The sequence below is a fragment of the Vulpes vulpes genome, chromosome 13 (assembly GCF_048418805.1).
Source record: "Vulpes vulpes isolate BD-2025 chromosome 13, VulVul3, whole genome shotgun sequence".
Taxonomy (NCBI): domain Eukaryota; kingdom Metazoa; phylum Chordata; class Mammalia; order Carnivora; family Canidae; genus Vulpes; species Vulpes vulpes.
Genome location: NC_132792.1, coordinates 28,236,024 through 28,260,392, shown reverse-complemented (window position 1 = coordinate 28,260,392; position 24,369 = coordinate 28,236,024). Strand labels below are relative to the sequence as shown.

At 40.1% G+C, this 24,369-nt stretch overlaps 1 protein-coding gene and 1 pseudogene across 1 annotated transcript in view; one reads left to right on the top strand and one right to left on the bottom strand.

Annotated features, from left to right (window-relative positions):
• Positions 1–777, bottom strand: part of EIF3E (eukaryotic translation initiation factor 3 subunit E) — a 52,967-nt gene extending 52,190 nt beyond the window's left edge. The window contains exon 1 of the mRNA XM_025994855.2: positions 496–777. Within this exon, the coding sequence (XP_025850640.1) occupies positions 496–585 (90 nt within the window). The 5' untranslated portion in view covers positions 586–777. The remainder of the gene's footprint in view (positions 1–495) is intronic.
• An 11,395-nt stretch (positions 778–12,172) lies between these two features.
• LOC112917148 (male-enhanced antigen 1 pseudogene) lies at positions 12,173–12,941 on the top strand (annotated as a pseudogene).
• The last annotated feature ends 11,428 nt before the right edge of the window (positions 12,942–24,369 follow it).

Genomic DNA, 24,369 nt, shown 5'->3' with positions numbered 1-24,369 from the left:
AAGGACTCGCAACTTCATGGAAGTTCAAGTAGTACTTGGTTTTTAAGTGTATGAAAATTATTCCAAAGATCTGGCAAACAAAAACGCAAAGCCAAGCACACCCTTCCCCATAGTCCCCGAAAGAAAACCCAAAATCTCCCTACACAACAATTTGCTTTCGGAAGCAAGCGCTACTACTTGGACGCTGGCGAAAGGTCCACTTCCGAGAGGAACTGACGCGAAGTCCCTCTGGCACTGTCACCTCCAGAAGTGAAGCGGAGACCTCTTCAACCTAAGCTGTGCACCGTCACCCTCAATTCTTGTCACACCCGAGTCCTGCCGTGCTAACCAACTGGGACGGCGCTAAATTACCAGCAGATCTTCCTGCCTCACGCAGGACCAAACTCGCGGCCGCCTCACACGTGTGTCAGGCCTGGGGCTGTCGCCACCGCCTCTCGGCCTCGCCCGGCGTCTTACGCGCTCCCGCGGCTTCTTCGCGGTCAAAGCCCCCCTCACCTCTTTTACGGAGAGAAACTCCAGCAACGGAAAGACTAGATGCCGATCCAAAAAGTGCGCGATGCGAGTAGTCAAGTCGTACTCCGCCATCTTGCCAAGAAAAAAGAAAGTCTGTACTCACTAAAACTTTATTGATAGCGTCGACGAACAAACGGACAAGGCCCGGGCTGCGCGTGCGCAGTGGTTAACCACGCCCGGGGCCGGGGGCGGCGTTCAGCCCCAAGCGCTCAGAGAACAATAGCGCATGCGTGCGGGTCCTCCCTTCCTTTAGGCAACCGTGAGGCTGGGCGGAGCCGCGGGCGCGGTTTCTTCCGTTTGCGAGTCTCCCGGCGTTCCGCCCTCCGTTCCGCTAGTAAATACCGAGAAGGGATTGTCGATTTCTTTGGGAAGTGGCCGAGGGCCAGATAATGAGGCCCCTGCTTTCCGGGAAGTTGCATGGAAGAAAGAAAGAATACCTGAGGCTTCGTTGGGCGTATAGCGTTTGTTTTGTAGTCGTGGGTTACATTAAGGGGGGCGGGTTTCTAGGCAGCAAACTAGTGAAGTAATTTTTGATGATAATTAAGATCCGTGATCTGTCGGGCGTGGTCGGCCGGACCTAGTCTTTTAGGAAGGTCAGAGAAAGCACAGGGTAGCAGTTTAATGGAGGCTCGTAGCGGCAGAAGGAGGCGACAAAATTGGAGCCAGGGTAAACCGTGCGTGGTGGATGGCTTAGCGATCGGAAAGGCCACGACACAGGGGAGGACTTGGTATATTCCAAAAGCTGAATATCCTGTGTGACTAGACAGTGAGGTAAAGACGATGTGAAGGGCCAGGTCATGCTTAAGGTAAGAAGGTGGATTTTATTCCAGGTGCTCTGAAGTCTCCTCTGCCAGTCCTCTTTCATCTTTCAGGCCTCTTCATTCTGGAGGGCCTCAGGGTCTTGGACCTCTTCTCTAAGTCAATACCCTAGTTGATATCATTCAACCTAATGGCTTTAAATGCAGTCTGTACATTGACAACTCCTAAATTATAGCCCCAACACAGACTTTTAGTTAACTGCAGACTCACATGTATGTAGCTGGCTACACAGCATCTCAACGTCGACATGTCCAAAGCTAGACTCCCACATGTAGCTCATCAAAACCTGCTCTTTTTGCCCTCTTCTCCGTCTGGTGAATGCTAGTTCCATCTGCCCACTTGCTCAGACCCAAAACCTTGGAGTCATCTTTGGCTTTTCTCTTTCTGTTACATTTTGCACTGAATGCACCAACAAACCCTTTGGTTTTTAGCATCTGAAGCATATGTGGATCCAGTCAGTTCACACCACCTCCAAAGTCACATCCCTAGTCCAAACCACCATCATGTCTTGCTTTGGTTTGTACAGTATCTTCTTCACTAATTACTTTGCTTCCCTTCTTTTCCACCTGTGATTTATTCCCACAGAAGCCAGGGTGACTCTTAAAATAAATATGCTTAAAGCTATCAAAGCCTTGTTATCTCTTGCACTAACCTCATCTTCTTCACTCTACCCCAGCCCTATTTTCTGTCTGTATAGATTTCCCTACTCAGGGCTTTTATGTGAATGGACACATATAATACGTGGCCTTTTGTGTCTGACACTTTCAATTTGCATAATATTTCCAAAATTCACCCTAGTTTTAGCATGACCAGTACTTCATTTCTTTTCATGGCCAAATTATATTCTATTATATGGCTATACCACAAAAAAATTATGGACATTTGGGTGGTTTCTACCTTTTGGCTACTATGAATAATGCTGCTATAAATATTTGTGTACAAATTTTTGTGTAGACATAAATTTTCAGTTTTCTTGGTTCTATACCCAGAGATGGAACTGGTGGGATACATGGTAACTATGTTTAATCACTTGAGGAACTGCCACACTGTACTATAATTTTGCAAGATATTAACACTGGGGGAAAACTGAGTAAAGGATCTTGCAAGTGTTTGTGAATCTACTATCTCAGAATAAAGTTTCAATTTGAAAAAAAAAATGATTTCTAGACTTTGGGCATAGGAAACTGCGTTCCCACTGGTGAGTAGTAGATGGGGGGAGAATAGTAGAGGAATAGGTATGGGTGCTAAAATCAGGAATTCTGTTTTAGAAGATTAAGATCCTTATTATATATCCACATAATGATGTGTAGTATGCAAATTGACATACTATTCTGGATCAGTTGATATAGTTGTTACCACTTACCATGTATGTCACCTCGTAGAATAGACCCTCGTTATCCATAGCAGGTACGTTCCAAGACCCCCAGTGGATGCCAGAAACCATGGACAGTAATAAACCCTATACATATACTATGCTTTGCCCAATACATACATACCTATGATAAAATTTATAAGTTAGGTATAAAGTTTCCCAGAAGCCCAGAAACTAAAGTTGTAAGAGAATATAGACAGGAAAAGAGGAAGTTAAAGAAGTAGCAGCCAAAGCTTCCAGCATAAGTGACCTAGGGCAGAGGAAGAAAGCAAGCAGGTAACAGTATGGAAACTTGTCAAAAAAGGAAGAGTGGGCATTTTTGAGAAGCAGAGAGAAATAAGATGCAATTCAATTTGATTAACATTTTGAGCTTTTACCATATGCAAGGTATTAAGCTAGGTATTAATGGAAGTATATAATCCGTAAAGGCTATATAGGAGCTTTCAGTCTTAATATGTGGCAATTGTTTATTCATTCATTCTGTGTTAAATAGTTACATGGTCCTAAGCACCGTTTTAGGTCCTGAGAATATAAAAACGGACTACCTTCTCTGAAGAAGATTATATTCAAGGGGAAGGAGATGAATGAAAACAGATAAATATATACTTCATTCAGTGGTGATGAATGCTTTGAAGAACAGTATGCAAGGTAGAAGTTAGAGAATGGTGGGGAAGGTCTTCAGTGTATGTAATGTGGTCAGGGAAGGCCTCTCTGGTAAAGTAGAATGTGAAAAGGGACCTGAAGGAAGTAGGGAGCCTATGGCTCTCTAGAGCAAGAAAATTTCAGGTAAAGGAATGTTCAGTATAAAGGTACTGAGGCCCAACTGCACTTGGTATTAATGAGAAATAGCAGGGAGACTAGCAATTCAAGAGCTGACTGAGCAAAAGGAAGTGTGATAGAAGATGAGTTCAGAGAGTGAGTTGTGAGACAGATGACATAATGTTTTGGAAGCCACAGTCAAGACTTTGAGTTGTATTCTGCATCAGGTGGGAGGCTATTGGAGAGTTTTGAACAGAGAAGTCACATATTCAGAGTTAAGTTTTATAAAGACCACTTCAGGGGCATGTGGTTGGCTTAGTTGGTTAAGCATCTTGCCTTCAGCTCAGGTCATGATCTCATGGTCCTGAGATCGAACCCTACATTGGGCTTCCTGCTCAATGGGGAGTCTGCTTCTCCCTCTCCTTCTCCCTTCCCTCCCCCCGCCCATGTGTTCTCTCTCTCTCTCTCTCTCTCTCTCTCAAATAAATAAGTCTTTAAAAAAAATTTAAAAAGACCACTTCAAAGGTTGAGGGGTAGGGGTGGCAAGCATTTACATAGAGAAACCAGTTAAGAGACTATTGAAATAATTCAAGCAAGAGATGATGGTGGCTTAAACTAGAGTGATAGCATTGAAAAAGTTGTGCACAGTAACAAAAATCTGAATACATTTTAAATGCAGAGCTATCAAAATTTGTTAATGTATTAGATGAGAAAAAGACGGGTCAAAGATGACCCCAAGGTCTTGAAGAACTGAGAGGCCATTGACCAAAATGAGGAAGGGTATGATAGATGCATGTTTTAGAGGAGAGAAATCAGTTTAGTTTTGGACATACAGTATTTTGGATGCCTATTAGACATCCAAGTACTGATTAGGCAGTGGTGTATAGGGATCTGGAATTCAGGAGATAAGTAAAAGCTGGAGACAGAAAACTAGATCTTGTTAATCTATTGATGAAATTTAGAAACGTGACTGAGTGAAATCAGAGTATAAGTGTGCTTGAAAAAAATACAGAGAAGACTAAATCTTAGGCACTTCAACTTGTTGGGACAAGTTGGGACAACTTAGATCAAGCGAAAAAGCTAGAGAAGGATGCAAATAGGTGGTGGAGAGAAGAGGACAAGCAAGAGAAAGTGGTGTTCCAGGCGCCAAAGGAGGAGAATGGTCCAAGCAGCAAAGAGCAACTGTGTGGTGCTGTTAGTTCAAGAAGACAACTGAGTATTGTGCTTTGGCTTCCAAAAATATGCAGGTTATTATTGACCTTGGTAAGAGCAGTTTCAGTGAGTGATGAATGAAAGTCTATTTTGTGTGGGCCCGAAAGATGGGAGGAGTGAAACAACATAAAAAAACATATCTTTTGAGGAATTTTACTAGAAAGGGAAGCAGTGAGATAGAGGTATTGGTGTGGATGGAGTCTACTGATTTGACATGATACAATACTTATGTATATAACTGTAATGAAAGGATAGAGTATTAACAGAAACATAGGGAATCTGAGAAGAACATGGATCTCAGGCTGATCCAAGAGATTGACTCTCAACGGGAGTAGAGAAAACAGAAATCTTGGTGGGTCAGATGTCTTTTGTGTTGGGACTGCTGACTTTTTACAACAAATAGGGAAGAGATCATTGCAGTGGTTCAGGAACAATTGGAACGTTGTGGAGATACAACAATAGGAAAATAGAAGAAATGCTTGAGAAAGACAGCTTGGGAAGTCAGCTGTCAGAGACTAGGGGAGAATATGCCAGAAGAGAAAAGATGGGGGCCAAATAGCTTATGTGAGGAATTTGAAATTTATCTGAAATCATGAGGAACCTTCAAGTATTTCTGAATATGGGAATGAATAATTCTGTGTTTCAGAAAGATAATTCTGACAGTTGTATGGACAGTGGATTGGATAGGTGAAATGGAGCCAGACTGTGGAAGGTCTTCAAAATCAGACTGGGAAACTTGGATTTGATCAGATAAGCAATGGGAACCACTCATTAAGTTCTTAAATAAAAAAAGACATGAAGACAGTGGTGTTTTGTCCTTTAAAATTAAACTAGAAATGATTTACAAGTTGGATTAAAGTGGTGACAGATTGGAAACTCTGCTGATTTGCCTGGCTTTTCCCCTGGAATTTTCCTTGCTGGTTTGTGAAAATATCTTGTTTCTTTTTATAAGAGATTTAGCCCCAAATATGGAAAATCTGACTTTTTGGCTTTAGTCTCTTCCTAGTGTTGTAGTTAAAAAGAGATATTACAGAAGGACAGGCAAGGCCTCACCTGGTACTCAGTGGTATTTAATTCTCCTTCATTTATTAGATGTCGATTGAATACTTGCCATTGGCTATCACCGTGTCAGGCTCTAGGGAAACAGAGAGGAAACCAGTCTTAGCCCACAGGGAGCTTACCATTTTATCGGTGGAGGCAGGCATGTAAAATGTAAAATAATCGCAGCACAGTGTGAGAGAGTCCATGCACAGAGTGCTTCTGAGAGTCCAGGGGAAGGAATAATTTGCTGCTAGAGGAAGTTGGAGCTTCATGGGTAAGGTAACATTTGATTACCTCTACCTGAATGCATGTTCAGCTAGCTAAGAAAAGGGGAAAGAACATTTCAGACAGAAGGAAGAACAGGCATACAGGCTTGGCCTTGAGAAAAAGCATAGTGTGATCAAAGACACTGAGAAGGTCTTTATGCCTAGAGGATGCCATGTGTGATGATGTTGAGTGGCAGAACATGAGTCTGTGTTGAGGGATCATGGCTAAAATGTCAAGGGCACTGAAGACTGCTGAGAAGTTTGAATATTAGCTTGCAGGCCAGTCTCTCTGATAACCCTTAACATCTTTCAACACATCCTCTTCCTCTGTCTTTCTAGTTCAGGCTCTGATCATCTCTCATACTTGAATAATCTTTCGAAGCTTTTCACTATCCCTGGTCCCAGACTCATCTAACCTGTCCTCCCCTCTGCTATTTGGATGACTTAAATAGACATCTAACTTTGCTATGAACTGAATTGTGCGTGCCCCCCCCCCAATTCCCAGATTTCATATGTTGAAGTCCTAACTCATGGTAGCTTAGAATGTAACTATATTTGGAAATAGGGTCATTAAAGGCAGTAATTAAATTAAAATGAGGTCATTATCTGAGCCCTAATCAAGTATGACTGGTGTCCACATAAGACAAGAGATTAAGATACACACATGTACAGTGGAAAGACCGTGGGAGAAGATGGCCATCTACAAGTGAGGGAGAGAAGCCTTTAGAGGAAAGAACTCTACTAACACCTTGATCTTGGACTTCTAGCCTGTTTGTTATTAAGCCACCCAATCTGTGATACTTTGTCATGGCAGCCTTAGCACAGTATATCAAGTTTTTTAGAAACTTATCACTCCAGAACCTTATACCTTCCCATGCTAAGCTCTCCTCAAACAACTAACCAAATTTATTGTTTTTCTACATCAAGAAGCAAGATCCCAAATAAACAACCTAACTCTACACCTTAAGGAACTAGAAAAAGAAGAAATGAGCCCAAAGTTAGTAGAAGAAAAAAAATAAAGAGTAGAACAGAAATAAATGCAATTGAGAACAAACAGTAAAGAAGACTAACTAAACCAGGAGTTGTTTGGGGGTTTTTTTGTTGTTGTTTTGTTTTGTTTTGTTTTTTTGCGCCTGCCGGGCTCCCCGGGTGCGGCTGCGACGCCCGCCACAGCTGGGGCAATCCACGGGAAGGGCCCGGCTCGCGTCCAGAGTCGCCGCCGAGGAGTTGTTTTGAAGGTAAACAGAATTGACAAATCTTCAGCTAGCCCAACCAAGGAACAAAAACAGGATGCAAATCAACACAATTAGAAATGAAAAAGACATTACAACTGAAATATAAGAATTATAAGAGGCTCCTAGAACAACTATATACCAACAAACTGGACAACCTACAAGAAATGAAAAAAAAAATTCTTGGAAACATACAACTTATCAAGACTAAATCAAGAAGAAACAAAGTCTGAATAGAACAATTACTGGTAAGGAAATTGAATCAGTAATTAAAAAAAAAAAAAATCTCTCAACGAAGAGAAGCCCAGGACCAAAGGGCTTCACTGGTAGATTTTACTATTTAAGTAAGAATTAGGGATGCCTGGATGGCTCAGTGGTTGAGCATCTGCCTTCACTCAGGGTGTAATCCCGGGGTCCTGCGATCCAGTCCCACTGGGTTTGGAGAGGGCCTGCTTCTCCTGCCTATGTCTCTGCTTCTCTCTCTGTGTCTCTTATAAATAAATAAATAAAATCTTTAAAACAAATAAGATTTAACACAAGGAGGTGGGAGAAACACCCCCAAACTCATTTTATGAGTCCAGCGTTAACCTGATAACAAAACCAGAAAAGGATACTAATAGAAAAGAAAACTAGTTGGATAAATACACTAGTTATACTTTTAGTAAATAAATATAAATATATTTTTTCAGGTAAATATAGATGCAAATACTCTCAATAGAATACTAGCAAACCAAATTCAGCAGCACATTTTTAAATTTTTTATTGAAGTTTTATTTGCCAACATATAACACTGAGTGCTCATCCCATCAATGCCCTCCTCAGTGCCTGTCACCCAGTTACCTCAACCGCCCCCCCCACCTCCCCTTCCACAACCCTTTGTTTGTTTCCCAGAGTTAGGAGTCTTTCATGGTTTGTCTCCCTAATTTTTCCCACTCAGTTCCTCTCCCTTCCCTTATAATCCCTTTCACTATTTCTTATATTCCCCGTATGAGTGAAACCATATGATGATTGTCCGTTGATTGACTGACTTCACTCAACATAATATACTCCAGTTGCATCCACGTCGAAGCAAATGGTGGGTATTCGTCCTTTCTGATGGCTGTACTCCCTGTACTCAGCATTTCACTACATCTGTATCTTTGAGGTAAATACCCAGTAGTGCAATTGCTGGGTTGTAGGATAGCTCTATTTTTAACTCTGAGGAAACTCCACACTGCTTTCCAGAGTGGCTGCACCAGTTATCCTTTCCCACCAACAGTACAAGAGGGTTCCCCCTTCTCCACATCCTCTCCAACATTTGTTGTTTCCTGTCTTGTTAATTTTCCCCATTCTCACTGGTGTGAGGTGGTATCTCATTGTGGTTTTGATTTGTATTTCCCTGATGGCAAGTGATGCTGAGCATTTTCTCATGTGCTTGTTGGCCATGTGTATGTCTCAGCAGCACATTAAAAGGATCATTCACCTCACCGTGATCAGTGTGGTTTATCCCTGGGATACAAGGATGGTCCAGCATATGCAAATCAATTAGTGTGATATATCACATTAATAGAACTGAAAGAAGAATCATAAGATCACCTCAGGAGAAAAAGTCACACATTTACATCTAGGTGTTAAGTCTTTTTTTTTTTTCCAAAATAATTATTTGACAAAATTCAACAAACATTTATGATAAAAGCTCTTAAGTTAGGGTTAGAAGGACTACATCTCAACATAATAAAGGCCATATATGACAAGCCCACAACAAATATCACACTCAGTGGTGAAAAGCTGAAAGCTTTTCCTCTAAGATCAGGAAAAAGACAATGTGTGTCCACTCACCACTTGTATTCAGCATAGTCCTCGAAGTCCTACAAGAATAATCCAGCAAGAAAAAGAAATAAAAGTTATCAGAATTGGAAAGAAAGAAGTAAAATTATCTCTATTTGCAGATGACATGATTTTATAGAGAAAATCCAAAAGACCCAACCAAAAACTGTTAGGTCTAATTAATGAATGCTATAAAGTTTCCAGATATAAAATTAACATATAAAAATCAGTAATGTTTCTATACACTAACAAATTTTCACGAAAAGAAAGAAATCACTTCCATTTACAATAACATCAAAAACAAAATACACAGGAATAAATTTAACCAATAATGTGAAAAATCACTACTCTGAAAACTACAAGGTGTTGATGAAAGAAATCAAAGAAGACACAAATAAATGGATAGGTGCCTCATGTTGATGGAATAAAAGAATTAATATTGGGGTGTCTGGATGGCTCAGTCAGTTAGGCTTCTGACTCTTGATTTCAACTCCAGTCATGATCTCAGGGTGGTGAGATCGAGCCCTATGTTGGGCCCGCACTGAGTATGGAGCCTGCATAAGATTCTCTCCCTCTCCCTCTGGCCTCCCCACCACCACCACCACCAAAAAAAAAAAAAAAAAAAAAAGAATTAATACTGTTAAAATATCAGTACTGCCAAAACCATATATAGATTCAATGCAATCTCAATGAAGTTTCCAATAGCATTTTTTACAGATACAGAAAAAAACAAAAAAACTTCTAAAATGTATGTAGAATCAGGCAGTTACTATTTCTTCACTCGCTCTCCAGCAGGTCATTCAAACCAAACTGCCCTCTGCCCCTTCCCACCCCATTGACCACCTTTTCACTTTTTAAGACTCAAATGAAGCATCATCTTCCCCATTCTGTGCTCCTTAGCGGAGCATATCTGAAGTAATCAGCCTCTCTACCTCCTCTCTACTGACAACAAACTTTTATCACAGCCTGTAACAATCTAACCCACTTTTTCTTTTTTTACATCTTTTTTTCCCTCTCCTATACTAAAGACTGTGCATATAAGGACTAGGAATATCTGTTTTTATACTCCCAATCCCTGTCTTAGTACTTGGCACATAACAAGTACTTAATAGATGCTATGGAAATGAATATATGTGTATAGAGCTTGGATATCTAGACCTACATATTTTTGAAAGAAATTCAGCCACATTTTGGAATAATTTAATGAATACCTGTCACTACTATAGGGGACACATTTTTTAAAATGCTCATGTCTCCTGATTTAATAGCTGTCTTAGATATTTATAAATAACACTAACAGTATTTGTAATTCACTGAACCCTTTTATATGGCACCAATGCAGATGCCTATTGCATTTAAAAAAATATTTATTTATTTGAGAGAGAGAATAAGTGGTGGGGAGGGGCAGAGGGAGAGAGAAATCAAGAGAAGCAGACTCCCTGCTGAGCAGGAAGCCTGATGTGGGGCTCAGTCCCAGGACCAGGAGATCAGGACCAAAGCCAAAGGCAGACACTTAACTGACTAAGCCACCCAGGCGCCCCCCTCCTATTGCATTTTAATGTCTGCCTTCTTTAGTTATATTTCCAGTTCATTTATTCAACACACATTTGTTCCTATTTTGTGCCAGACACAGTATTAGATTTTGCAAGTAAAAAATGACTAAAATGCTCTTTCTACCTACAGGAACTTATAGTTAGGTCGAAGTTACAGATACATAAGCCAGTGGTTATACTTTAGTGTGGTAAGTGCAATCATAGAAATGTACATGAGGTATTAATGGAGTAGTTTAATTAGATTAAGAGCCCAAACATAGCTTACATCTAGGTGTTAAATCTTTCTTTTTCTCCCAAAATAATTATTGCTTCTTGGAGTGCATATCTTCAGAAAATGACTTTTTCCTGACCCATTCTCTTGCACTGGAGGGACCTTCTTGTAATTCCTTCTGTACCAATTCTACCCAATGCCTGTGTGAGAATTTCCAGAAGCCCCCATCCTGCTGTCATCCTCATTAAAGTATCACAGAGAGAGAAGGCGCCTTTGGAGGACTTGAATCCCCTCTTTCTTCACTTACCACCTCATATAAAGCTAGGATTGACAGCTAATTCTGTTCTACTCTGAAACCTTGTAATAAGCGCAGTGAAGGATATTGGGCAAAGGGAACCATTACTGCTCTTATCTGTCTCCAACACCAGGACCTGGAATGTGGCTACCCCACTCTTGGGGGAAAGTAGCAATTACCCGTAGTTGGGAGAATCTTAGAAGAATCTGAAAGAATTGTGATGAATCTAAAAGAGTTGACAAGCTAATATAAACCACTACCCACTTCAAAACATAATTAAAATACCTGTGTATCTGTTCAAATACTTCTAATTCTGTATGTCTTTTATAGAATATTCTGTGTTGGTATTATCTGTCTTTAAAAATTCCTGCAGTTCAAATAAGCACTTAGTGCCTGATTGCCAGACCAATGGGGTTGGTTAACATACTTATTGATAGAAATATGCCCTGAAATGCAGTACAATCTTCTAATGACAACTGTGATTTGAATACATTCTCTTATGTGAGAATAACCAGCTTCAATTATCTGATCAAAAATCCTATTTAGCATTTAATTTGGAAATTTTTATGTAAAAAATGTGGGCTCTTTAAGAAAGTAATTTTTAAGTAAAGTTTCCATGTTACTTTAAGTTATATATCTCAAGCCAATGCTAGGATCTACTGGCTATGAAGGAATTCAGCTAGTATCACATGCAAGTCCAGTTACTGCTGATCTAGCCAAAAAATAAAAAGTAAATATTGAGATGATGTAGGGAGCCAGGCAGCATTTTCAGCCTGGAACCCAAACAAGAAAACACAGTTTTCCAGGGACTCTAGGGCCCCAAGTAGAAGAGTTAAGTAGGAGAACAGTATCGCTGTTCATACTTGTGGTATACCCTTTGTCATGTTGTATTTACTTGATCTGTTTACATGTCTGTCCCTTCCACTAAACTATGAGTTCTACAAGGTCAGGAATGAGACATATTTATGTCTATACCCATGTAACCTTTCAGAGAAATAAAAATAATAAAATAAAATAAAATAAATAAATAAATAAATAAAATAAAATAAAAACCTTTCAGAGAAATAAAAATAATAAAAACCTTTCAGGAGCGGCCCCTGCCCGGATGGCAGCAGTAGTTCTAGGGGGAGACACCATGGGCCCCGAGCGCATCTTCCCCAATCAGACTGAGGAACTGGGGCCGCACCAGGGCCCTACAGAAGGCACTGGGGATTGGAGCAGCGAGGAGCCTGAGGAAGAGCAGGAGGACACAGGGGCAGGCCCAGCTGGCTACTCCTATCAGCCGCTGAACCAGGATCCTGAGCAAGAGGAGGTGGAGCTGGCACTGGTGGGGGATGGTGAAGATGTAGTTGCTGATATTCAGGATCGGATCCAGGCCCTGGGGCTTCATTTGCCAGACCCACCAGTAGAGAGCGAGGATGAAGAGGAGGAGGGAGCTACCGGACTGAGCAACCACAGCTCTATTCCCATGGACCCTGAACATGTGGAGCTGGTGAAAAGGACGATGGCTAGAGTAAGCCTGCCTGCACCAGGGGTTCCTGCCTGGGCTCGGGAGATCTCAGATGCCCAGTGGGAAGATGTGGTACAGAAGGCCCTCCAAGCTCGGCAGGGAGCCCCAGCCTGGAAGTGACTACCCTAAGAGCTGCCTTATCTCCCTGCATTCCAGGCCAGAACCAGCACAGGACTGAACACATCCCTGGTTGTAATGTCCATCTCCATCTTCCTCCTCTCCCTTTCCACATCAAGGCAAATCAGACTTCTTCTCAGAGACCCACTTTATTCAGTTCTGTACATATGGGGAAATCGGCCCAAGCCCAACCCATCTTAGCATGTATCACTCTGTGGAGAATAAAGCACCCTATGTACACACAAAAAAATAAAATAAAATAAAATAAAATAAAATAAAATAAAATAAATAAAATAAAATAAAACCTTTCAGAGTTCTGTAGGTAGCCCCAAAGGAGAATAACAAAAGGGATTCATTGGAAGGCATTAAATATTTTAATATTATCAAACTAACCAGACGGTAGGAGACTACGGATATGCTTAGTGAAGTCTTCCCTGACTTTCCCATTTAGAATAGCTTCCTCCAACATTTCCACATCTTGTTTATTTCCCTACCAATGCTTATCACAATCTATAATGACCTTGTTTATTTGTTTACTGGTTTAAATCTTTCTCAACTCAAGGTAATTTCATGAAGGCAGGAACCTACTCGGCGGTCTTGTTCATTACTGCCTGATAACTATTTGTTGCTTAATAACTATTTGCTGAATTAATCTTTGAATGAATTAATATGTGTTATTTAGGTGGGATATGTTTGTGTCTAAAAATTTCTTACTTGATACAGAAGGCTTCCTTATACCAGGTTACAATGGCCACGAGGAGAGGTAGAACTATTGAAAAAGTAAAGAATGTGAACATGCCTTGATTCCTGGTGCTTGATCTCTGAGAGATCTTCTCTTTTTATTCTCCTATATAACAATGGAAAATGAACTCAGTGCTGTGAAAGAAGAGAGCTGGATTAGTGATAGTCGTATCTTTGAAGGCTTCTCTGAGTCCTGGAGATCAGGAATGAGGGAGTTGTTACAGGCACTAAGCTCCATTTATTTAACAAAAGTATTCTGTACCTGTTTTGTGACAAGAACTAAGTGGGGCCACGAGATACAAAGATGACTAGGAGGAAGGTTGTAAAGCAGCAACAGGTTAAAAACTGGGGCTCTCTGAAGCTGCTGGAAAAGATCCGTGTACTCACTCGACAGGGTTTTTTTTTTTTTAATTTATTTATTCATTAGAAGCACAGAGAGAGAGAGAGAGAGAGAGAGAGAGAGAGAGACAGGCAGAAGGAGAAGCAGGCTCCATGCAGGGAGCCTGATGTGGGACTCGATCCCGATCCCGTGTCTCCAGGATCACACCCTGGGCTGGAGGCGGCGCTAAACCGCTGAGCCACCCGGGCTGCCCCCTTTCTTCATTTCTTTTTGATTTTTAAAAGAATTTGTTTTTTAAAATTAAAAAAGTGTTATTTCTTCACTTTATATTTTAAGGCATTAACATAATTCCTTTTAATTTATAGATTAATTATCTAATTATTAATCCTCTAATTCTGTCACCTCAGTGCTGAGCTTTTCTAATTCTGATTAAGGAGGTTCTCTCGCATCTTGAATCACTACTTTAATGGCTTGTAGGCTTGCTTTGAAACGGCGGGTTACAGTTTTGAGCTGTTTTGTGGGCACGTCTTCATGGCCTGCGCTCCTGGTCTGTAGGAATGTCAGTTTGCCTCTCATTCCTTTTTCTTACAGTATTTTTATACGGGATTTTCCCTCCATACTATGGGAAGTTCGTTTTATGTTTTTGTTTTTCCGAAAACTGATAGTGAGGCTGATGGAGAAAAACTTTTCTGGGGGAAAAAAAAAAAAAAAAAAAAAAAAGCCTCTTCTGTTGTTCCTGTGTAGTGGTGGCTTGCTGTCTGGAAGTCCCTGGCCACCGTGTCCTCCCCCCTGGACCTTTCCTCCGTCCCAGGGGCCCCGCAGGCTAAGGCTCCGCCCCTGCGCGGCCGCTCCTCCTCGGGGCGGAGCCGGGGCCCAGGTCGCGGCCCGGCCAGTCCCCGGGGCGCCCAGTCCCGCTGGGGCCGCCGCGGGTCCACGGGCTGCGGCGCCGCCCCGGAGGGAACCGACGAGGCCAGCTTCGCCCCGGCTGCGCGCCGCCGGCTGCTCGGTCCGGAGCACCTGCCGGCACCTGAGCCCACCTGCCGCGCCTATCGCAGGGCCGGGGCCTCGTCGCCGCTGCCGCCCGCGGGCTTCCTTCTGCCGCTGCCCCGGCCCCGATGGCTCCACCGCTGGAATCTGGGTGCCCTGGCTTTGCTGTAAATTTTGCCCAGGCCTTTGGGCTTCGCCACTCAGTTGCTCTGTTTTTGTGGTTGTCGTTTGCTTGCTTTTGCTTTTTTTGTTTTTGTTTTTGTTTTGTAGGAATTTGAAGACTTAAAACCTGGGCTTCCACGATCTCCCCCGAATCCGGGTCACCTGCATCTAAAGCCGAGAAGAACCTGAGACTAAGTAGATGTGACCTTCCACACAGGCTCCTTGAATGGAAGAGTGGTGCCCAGTGCTTATCAAGTGGATGCTTCCTCTGTACCCGCCACCCCAGACATGTAGCAGCTTACTTCTGCCCTAAGCAATTCTGCTGTGTTAAGCTTTGTCCTCAACCTCCGTGCCTGGCTTCAGTAGATCCCTAACAGGCACGTAGGACCATGTCACTCCTCTATTCTACGATTAAATTCCCAACTCCTTGGCAAAGCATACAAGACCCTCCATAATTGGGCCTTTCCCTCTCTCTCTTGTCTGACCTACTGCACCACCTTTAAACTCCATGGGCTTATGCCACTGGCCTGCTTGCCAGACATCATTTTCATGCTTCAGTGCTTTTGTGTGCATTGTATTGCTTCTGCTTGGAATGCCTTTCCCACCTTTGTTCTTCTGGCTAATTCTTATTCAACTTTCCAGACTTCATTGGCCTCCTCTTGGATCTTACAGCACCCTGTGCTTTTTGTCACTTACCCGGTAAAATGTACATGATCTGCGAAAGGGTCTGTCACCCTCACTTGGCAGTAAACTAGGGACCATATCTTACCTTTGTGTGTCTCACATCACATGCAATACCTTGCACATAGATAATTTTAACAGTTTCACTGCTTCTTGCTTCTATTGTCCTTTCTGAGTCATTTTACCTACTACGTGGTACCAGCTATGCTCTATTTCATTTACTGCAATGGTATGTTAAAATTTTTTAAAAATTCAAATTTCTCTCTGGTTCAGGTATTCTTCTGAGCTTCAGATCACTTATTTATTCACTGCTTGGGCAGCATCTGCACTTGTATGTCTCCCAAAGCTCCAAAATCAAGAGCCAGCTCACCACTAGTGTTCCCTTTCTTCATCAATTACACCTTGTTGATCATGCCAGAAAATAGGAGTCAGGCTAAATCACTCTTCTCTCAACTCCCCAGTCCGCAAGTCCTACTGATTCTACCTTCCAAGCCTATCTCAGTTACTTTCTTTTCTTTCTTTGTTCCTTTTTTTTTTTTTTAAGATTTTATTTATTCATGAGAGACACACAGAGAGAAGCAGAGACATAGGCAGAGAGAGAAGCAGGCTGGGAGGGAGGGAGCAGAGACCCTGATGCAGGACTTGATCCCAGGACCCTGGGATCATACCCTGAGCTAAAGGCAGATCTGTGGGTGTGGTTTTTTTTCTTTTTTTCTTTTCTTTTTTTTTTGACGACACGGTTCAAACTTTTATTTGGCAAGAAGTTTGATCCTAGGACATCAAATCAACATTGGGAATAAATAGCAAATTCATATTCAGAATAATAGTAGGTCTGCGTACCCTCCCCCCCCCCCCCCCCCCCCCGCCGCACTATCGGCCTGATGCCACAGGGCACAACCTGTCATCCTGTCATTCTGCTAAACTGCGGGGCCAGAGTAGAGGCGCGGGAGCAAAGTGGGTACCAGAAGCCGCCAGACCGTGCAGGGTGTGGGCCCAGGACCAGGGCGGGGGCACTTGGAATGGACGCCTGGGGGGGGAGGGGGAGGGGGGGAGGAAGGAAGGGGAAGGGAGGAGGGGAGGGGGCGGGGAGGAGGGGCGGGGTGGGGACAGGAGGGAAGCAAGCAGGGCTGGAGCAGGTGTTCCCAGAGGAAGAGGCCTGACCTCGCCCGAGTGTGGGACGCTCCAGGGCATCCTGAGGTCCCCAAGGCTGCTCCAGGCAGTGCACCATGTGCGGCAGAGTCATGGGCAGGGCACTCAGCCAGGCCCCTCACTACACCCGGCGGGCCGCGTCGTGCGGGGAACACTGGCCACACTGGCCACAGAGTCCAGGTACCCGCAAGCCGCTCTCTACCCGCGTGCAGCCCCCTGGTCTGCAGGCCCGGGCGCGGGATCGTAGCCGCCGACACAGAGCCACCCAGGCATCCCACTTCCATTCTTCTCTAATCCACTGTAACTGCACCACTTGCAGCCATATAATCTCTCACCTGAAGCCATTTAAAACATATTCCTAACTATATTCCTGGATCTACTCTTCACTTTCTCTCACCTATTTTACATATGACAGACAAAATTACTCTTTGAAAATGAAAATTTGATCTGTTTGTCCTCTACTTAAAACCACTCAATGGCATTTCATTGTTTTTAGTATGAAGTCTGAAAATCCTTAAAATGACCTCTACATTCCTGCACCTTTTGTTCACTGATTTCCTTTAAATTTCTCAAATTCAGCAAACTCCTTCCTATCACCCAGTCAAGCTATTTCCTCTGCGTGGATCCTCCCTCCATCCTTCTTCCTCCCTTACCAGGCCAAACTCATATTTTGCCTTTAATATGGTAAATAGTTTCCTGCTGTTTATAGTTATATTCACTTAGAAATGTATCCATAAAAATAGTGTGCATTTGCTTGTTATAGAACTCTATGTTCTACATAAGTAAATCAAATCCTTTTTTTAAATTTCCTTTAAAAAATATTGTATTTATTTATTAGAGGCAGAGCATGAGCAGGGGGAAGGAGTAGAGAGAGAAGAGCAGACTCCCCACTGAGCAGGGTGCCTGACCTGGAACTGGATCCTGAGTGGAGGAATCATGACCTGAGCTGAAGGCAGACACTTCACTGATTATGTCACCCAGGTGCCCATAAAATCAAAGTCTATAAATCTGTCAATGACTTGTATTTTATATTCAACATTATGTTTGAAAAATCCATCCATGTTGCTGAATGCATAATTTGTTCATTTTTTTTCTCTATAATATTCTACATTTTCTTAAAATCTATTCCAAAATCAATGAACTTTAGTGTTGTTTTCAGTCTGGAGCTGTAGTGAACTATGAATAATGCTGCTATGATCCTTCTTCTACATGTATCTGATCTACCAGTGTACCCATTTTTTCAGGGTATATACCCTATGATCTTTGACAATTAATGCCAGATTGTTTCCTAGAGTGGATGTTCAAGATTATACCCCTATCAGGAATATAGGAGAGTTACTACTGCTATACATCCTAGCTGACACTTTTTAATTCATGCCAATCTGATGCATGAGTGTTTTGCTTACACTTTTTTTTTGTTGTTTTGTTTTGGTTTTTTTTTTTTTTTTTGCTTACACTTTTAAAAATAAGTTGATACTTTGTAAAATAATACCATAATATGTGGTCACTTGTTTCCAAAGCTGGACACAACAATGCCTCCAATCCCACATGCCCTTCTGCAATATGATTTTGTAATTTCTCCATTAAAAAATTGAGTCTATTTCTCTTCCCCCTAAATCTGAGTTGGTGCCAAGACTTGTTTTGATTTCTAGATCTGAGTCTTAAGAAGCCTAGTAGTTTCTACTTTCACTCTCATGGAATCCAGCTGCCATGTACGTTCAGGCTAGATTACTGAATAGAGAGGCCAAACCAGCCCCCAGCTATTCCAACTACCCCAGCTGAGGTGCCAGACACAAGAGTGAAGTCATCTCAGATATTCCCACCCTAGTTGAATGCAACTGCAAGAGAGAACCCATCCAATATTATGTACAGAAATAATAAATGGTTATTATTTTAAGCCAAGTCAGTTGTGGATTTATATAACAATAGCTAGTTGAATGACAATATATATATATCAAAGGTATTAAAAAATGCTTCTACCCTCCCTGTTTCTTTCTTTTAACAATCTATCTTAAATGTTTTTATATGATCTTTTAAAATACATACAAAAGTGTTAATCATAGTTATATTTACATTTTTTAAAAAGTGGGAACAACCTCTATGTTTAAAATTTAAAATGTGGGGACACCTGGGTGGCTCAGCAGTTGAGTGTCTGCCTTTGGCTCAGGGCGTGATCCCTGAGTCCCGGGACTGAGTCCCACATCAGGCTTCCTGCATGGATCCTGCTTCTCCCTCTTGCCCATGTCTCTGCCTCTCTTTCTCTGTGCCTCTCATGAATAAATAAAATAAAATAAAATAAAATAAAATAAAATAAAATTTAAAATGTGGAGTAATTAAATTATGATGCTTTCATAAGGTAGGACACTCTACAGAAAAAACTACATTGAAAGGATTTTTAATGACACTAGAAAATGCTGAAGAAAAATATCGGGGACTGGTAAGGGCAAGATCGATATATATTTACATATATATTCTTGTTTAAAAATTGTACATAGAAAAACATTGGAAAAAAACAATCAATATATCAACAATAGTTTAGTGGGTTTTCCCCCCTAGTCTTTGAAAGTTTTCTACAGAGAGGATATATTACTTATCTCATGAGAGAAAAGATACTAATGCCATTTTTCGGAACAGTAAAAAAAATTGACGTGCTCCTGCGGAGAAAATTCCCCTTCTTTTAAAACTGTACAGGCTGTGGCACGCTGCTTCCCCTGGTGGCTATCAGTTCAAATTTCAGGAGCAGACCTGGAGGCTTGTTAGCCCAAATTTTTGAAATTCAGAGACAGTTTCTAACTCTATTTTTCTATGTTAAAAATAAACTACTATTTTACTATTGTAATTATTTCATAAAAGAAATGACATTTCAAAGTCCTGAACATGAGAAGAACATAATCACAAAACAAAAGACAACCCTTTAAACACATTTAACTTTATGAAAATCTCACTAGGGACTTGGAAATTTTCATTGCCATGGACTGATGGAGACTTCATTTGCAAGACTGGCTCAAAGAAAGAAAAAAACACAACACTAAACTTAAGACTACTCTTAAGGATATCAAAAGCCAATATATTCTTACTTGGTAAAAATTCTAAATTTCCTAATAAAATTATCTTTCAAGTTGAGAGGGATGAAACTTCTAGAGCCATGAGTTATGTTCAGTTTCTTCAAGGGTAGAGTTTCTCCAAGTGGAGGTGCTTCCTCAATATTAATTTCAGCCCCAAGGATGCTATCCCAGATCTATTGGTATGGTATTGGTATGATCTCTGGGAGTGTGTGGCCTAGGAGTCTGCATTTTTAACATCATCCACAGGGGAGAGTTATACACTTAGGTTTGAAAGAAATACTGTCTTTTAAGGGTTCTCTATCTTGATCTTGTTGATAGGTCATGACTGTAAATAAAAATTCATCAAGGTGTACACTTAACTTTTATACTTCATGTCATTTACACCACAGTAAAAAGTAAAAATGAAACAAATAATAGGAGTTACATAATTGCCTTGGTAAAGTATATTTATTTAGCAAATTTTAATTCATACTAATAGTCATGATTTACGTATTTCTGTTGCTCTGAAGCAGATAGTTTTGCATTCTAGAAAATGCAAATGCTGGTCATTTTAGAAACAATTTTTTATGTAGTTTTGGTTAAAATAATCTTATTTCTTTAGTGGAAAAATGATTCTAGTTTCCAGTCAAATTTATTTGAAAAACAAGCCATTATTTTGTTTTCTTTCATATAGAAAACATTCATTATTACAGATTGTTAAAATTTTTTGATTTCCTTAGAAAGTTGATGTTTTAAGTAAACAATACATTTAAACCCCTGTAGTTTTTGTTTTGTGAATATGAAGAAATGAAAACTTCTGTAAGAAGAAAGGAAGAGAGGGAGGAAAAAGGAAAAGAAAGGAAAGGCAAAAAAAGAAAGAACATGGAACAAACAGTACCCTAAAGACAAAATATTTCTGTCTATCCACTCAAAATAAACCCCCTCAAATAACTGAAGACATTTCACATGTTTTGATTGTTAGTTGTTTTTGTTTTTGTTTTCTTAAGGGTTTTATTCATTTACTCATGAGAGACACAAAGAGAGAGGCAGAGACATAGGCAGAGGGAGAGGGAGAGGCAGGCTCTGCAGGGAGCCTGATGTAGGCTTGATCCCCAGACCCTGGGATCACAACCTGAGACAAAGGCAGACATGCAACCACTGAGCCACCCAGGCGCCCCTTGATTGTTAGTTTTATCTTAACTATTCTGATTCCCACTTACAATAGCTTCCTTAAGGCATAGTAGCTTATTGTAACACTTCATGTTTGAAATACTTTGTAGGTGTTTCTATTGATGTGTGTTTATAAGCTTTGTTATTATTATTTAAAATATATGATTGCTTCTGTGTTGGAAAGAGAGCAGCAAGGACTCACTAAGAGGTAGAGCACCTTAAAGAATTTGTGGCTTCTCATCCTGATGCTTGATTTATCACACACCTTCACAATTTTACTAGTGTCAGAAGGAGGCCTGTTTTCTCTTGGAATGCTACATTCTTTAGGGAATGAAGTGTTCAGAGTCTTTAACACTGTATTAGAGTGTCCCCTGAGTATTTAGCATCTGGATATGGCCATCATCACAGTCATGAAAGATAGAGCAGACCAGAACTGACTCTGTCCAGGGGAAAAGCAGGATCAACACCAAATCTACCATGGAGTTTCCTAGTGTTACAAAAATAATGGGTTATGGCATCTATATAAAACACTTCTGCAGTCTTGCATTTAACTTGTGTTATTGTCACCCAGCCTATATACAATTAGGAAATAATAGTTAATGACATTACTATACAAATTTAGGGGATTATAAACCATAATTTTCATAACAACAATTACAGGCTGTTATGGTAACTCTATTTTTCTCATACACATAGTGTCTCTTTTTTTAAATAATGGTGCTAAAAATTTTAGAAGGATTTTTGAAATATAATAAATAATCCACATTTGTTCAGAAATTATTTCTTTAGTATTACCAGGAGATATAAACTTCTAAACTAGATGGTTCAACTGACTTATTTTGTATTTATTTTTAAAATTATATTGCTTAATATAAAAATTATATAGGTAATAAAAAGTTTTTAAAATTCAGATAAACTGAGAAGAAAAGAATTAAAATCTCTCATAGAACAATTACTTGCAAATAATCCCTGTTAACATTTGTGTGTTGGAAAACATCAAGAGTGAGACTGCTAGGTCGCAGCATTTATTTAGCACAATATACTAGATAGACCCTGCTTTACAAATATTAATTCATCTGATTCAAAGAACAATTCTGTAAGGTGGTCTTATTATCAAGCCTATTTTACAAAAGAGAAAGCTACAGAATAGTTATTAAGAGACTTGCCCAAGGTCAGACCACTAGTAGGTGGCAAAGCTGGGATTCTGGCCAGACTTTGGAGTCTCTGTTTTAGTTACTTGCTAAACTTACACTTACCAATATATTTTTAAAATAGCTTTACTGAGATATAATTGACATGCAACAAGCCACACATATTTAAAATATACAATTTGATCGTTTTAATCATCCTCACTGTTTTTATATGTATAGGTTAGTAGTGTTCAGTATATTCACATTGTACATAGTCAGGCTCCAGGGCTTTTCATCTTGCAAAACTGAAACTCTCTAACCATTGGACAATATCTCCACCGTTATCAACCCCTCTCTGCCTCAGCTTTTGGCAACCACTGTCCATCCTACTTTGTTTTATGAATTGGACTATTTTAGATGTCTCATATGAATGGAATCCCACAGTGTTTGTTTTTCTGTGACAAACTTATTTCACTTAGCATAGTGTCCTCAAGTTTTGTCCATGTTATAGCATATGACAAGATGTCCTTCCTTCTTTACTTTTTAAGGCTGAATAATATTCCTGTGTGTGTATGTACCACATTTTATCTATCCACTCATCTGTCAGTGACATTTGGCCTGCTTGCACCTCTTGGCTGTCATGAATATCGCTGCTGTGAACATGACTGTCTGTACAAATATCTCTTTGAGACTCTGCTTTCATTTCTTTTGGATATAAACCCAGAAGTAGGATTGCTGGATCATATGGTAATTCAATTTTTTAAATTTTTTGAGAAACTATTATAATGTTTTCCATGGCAGCTGTACCATCTTACGTTCCCACCAACAGTGCACAAAGATTTCAATTTCTCTATGTCCTTGCTAACACCCATTCTTTTCTGTTTTTTTTTCCCTATAGTAGGCATTTTAATGGGTATGAGATGATAGCTCATTGTGCTTTTGATTTGCATTTCTCTAATAATTAGTAATGTGAAAATCTTTTCATGTTTGTTGGTCATTTGTATTACTATCTTTGGAGAAATATCTAGTCTAGTTCTTTGTCCACTTTTAAGTTTTTTTGTTGTTGTTCATGAAAGAGATCTTTATATATTCTGGATATTGATGCCCAATATATGTTTTTTAAATAAATGTAGAATAATATTTCTACTTTTCAGGCTATTTTACAGAATGCTTTTTCATTTTATGTAATTTGAATATATTTAGTATTACTTTGCTATGAAATCTATATTCTGGCATATGTTTACAGATAGTTTTTAATGATCTTTCTATTGCAAACATGCTATTTTCATTTTTTGCCATGGTAAATTAAACTACAATGATCATATTTATTGATTTTTATGATAGTTTCTGTGTTAGTTTCTAGAGTCCATTGTAACAAATTACCACAAACTTCATGGATATAAACAATAGAAGTTATTCTCCTAGTTCTAGGGGCAAAAAATCTGAAACCTGTCAGGACCACACTGACCCTAGGATTCTATGGGGTAATGTCCTTTCATTTTCTGGCTTCTGGTGGCTGTTGGCATTCTTTGACTTTCGGCTGCATCATTCTGATATCTACTTCTGTGGTCACACTGCCTCCTCCTCATGCTGTCTATGTAATCTCTCTCTGCCTTAATCTTATAATAACTCTAGTCATTGGATTTAGGGCCCACCCAGATAATACAGAATGATCTTATCATCTCAAGATCCTTAACTAAATGATAACTGCAAAGACTCATTTTTCCATGTAAAGTAACACCAACAAATTCTGGGGATTAGGACATGGACATACCAGATGGAGCAGGAGGGAGGCATACTATTCAACTGATACAGTTTCATTAAAATAAATTTCTAAAATTTGAATTATTAGCTCAAGGTATGATGGTTTTAGACAAATATTTTCAAATTGTGTTCTATAATGACTTTAATTGCATTTTTAATGTTCTTAAACATATATGTGCTGTGTGTGTGCTTACATACACATCATGGAAAAATATATATGTAGTCCATAAAAATTAAAAAAGGAAAGAAAAGAGAAGTGAAAATTGGAGGTGGGGAGAAAGTGAAAAAGTAATACTGAGAATTGTCGGAGCTCCTTAATAATTTAAATTCTGTAGAGAGTTGTATCAGTAAAATATACCTTACTGCCCCAGGCCTAGACATGTGGCCAAACTTGTTGTTTTGTTTCTGTTTAGAAATATATTTTGTTTTCAAATCTTTGCATTTTATTTAAATAATCTTCAATTATGACATTTTCTATTATAAATAAACTTTTTT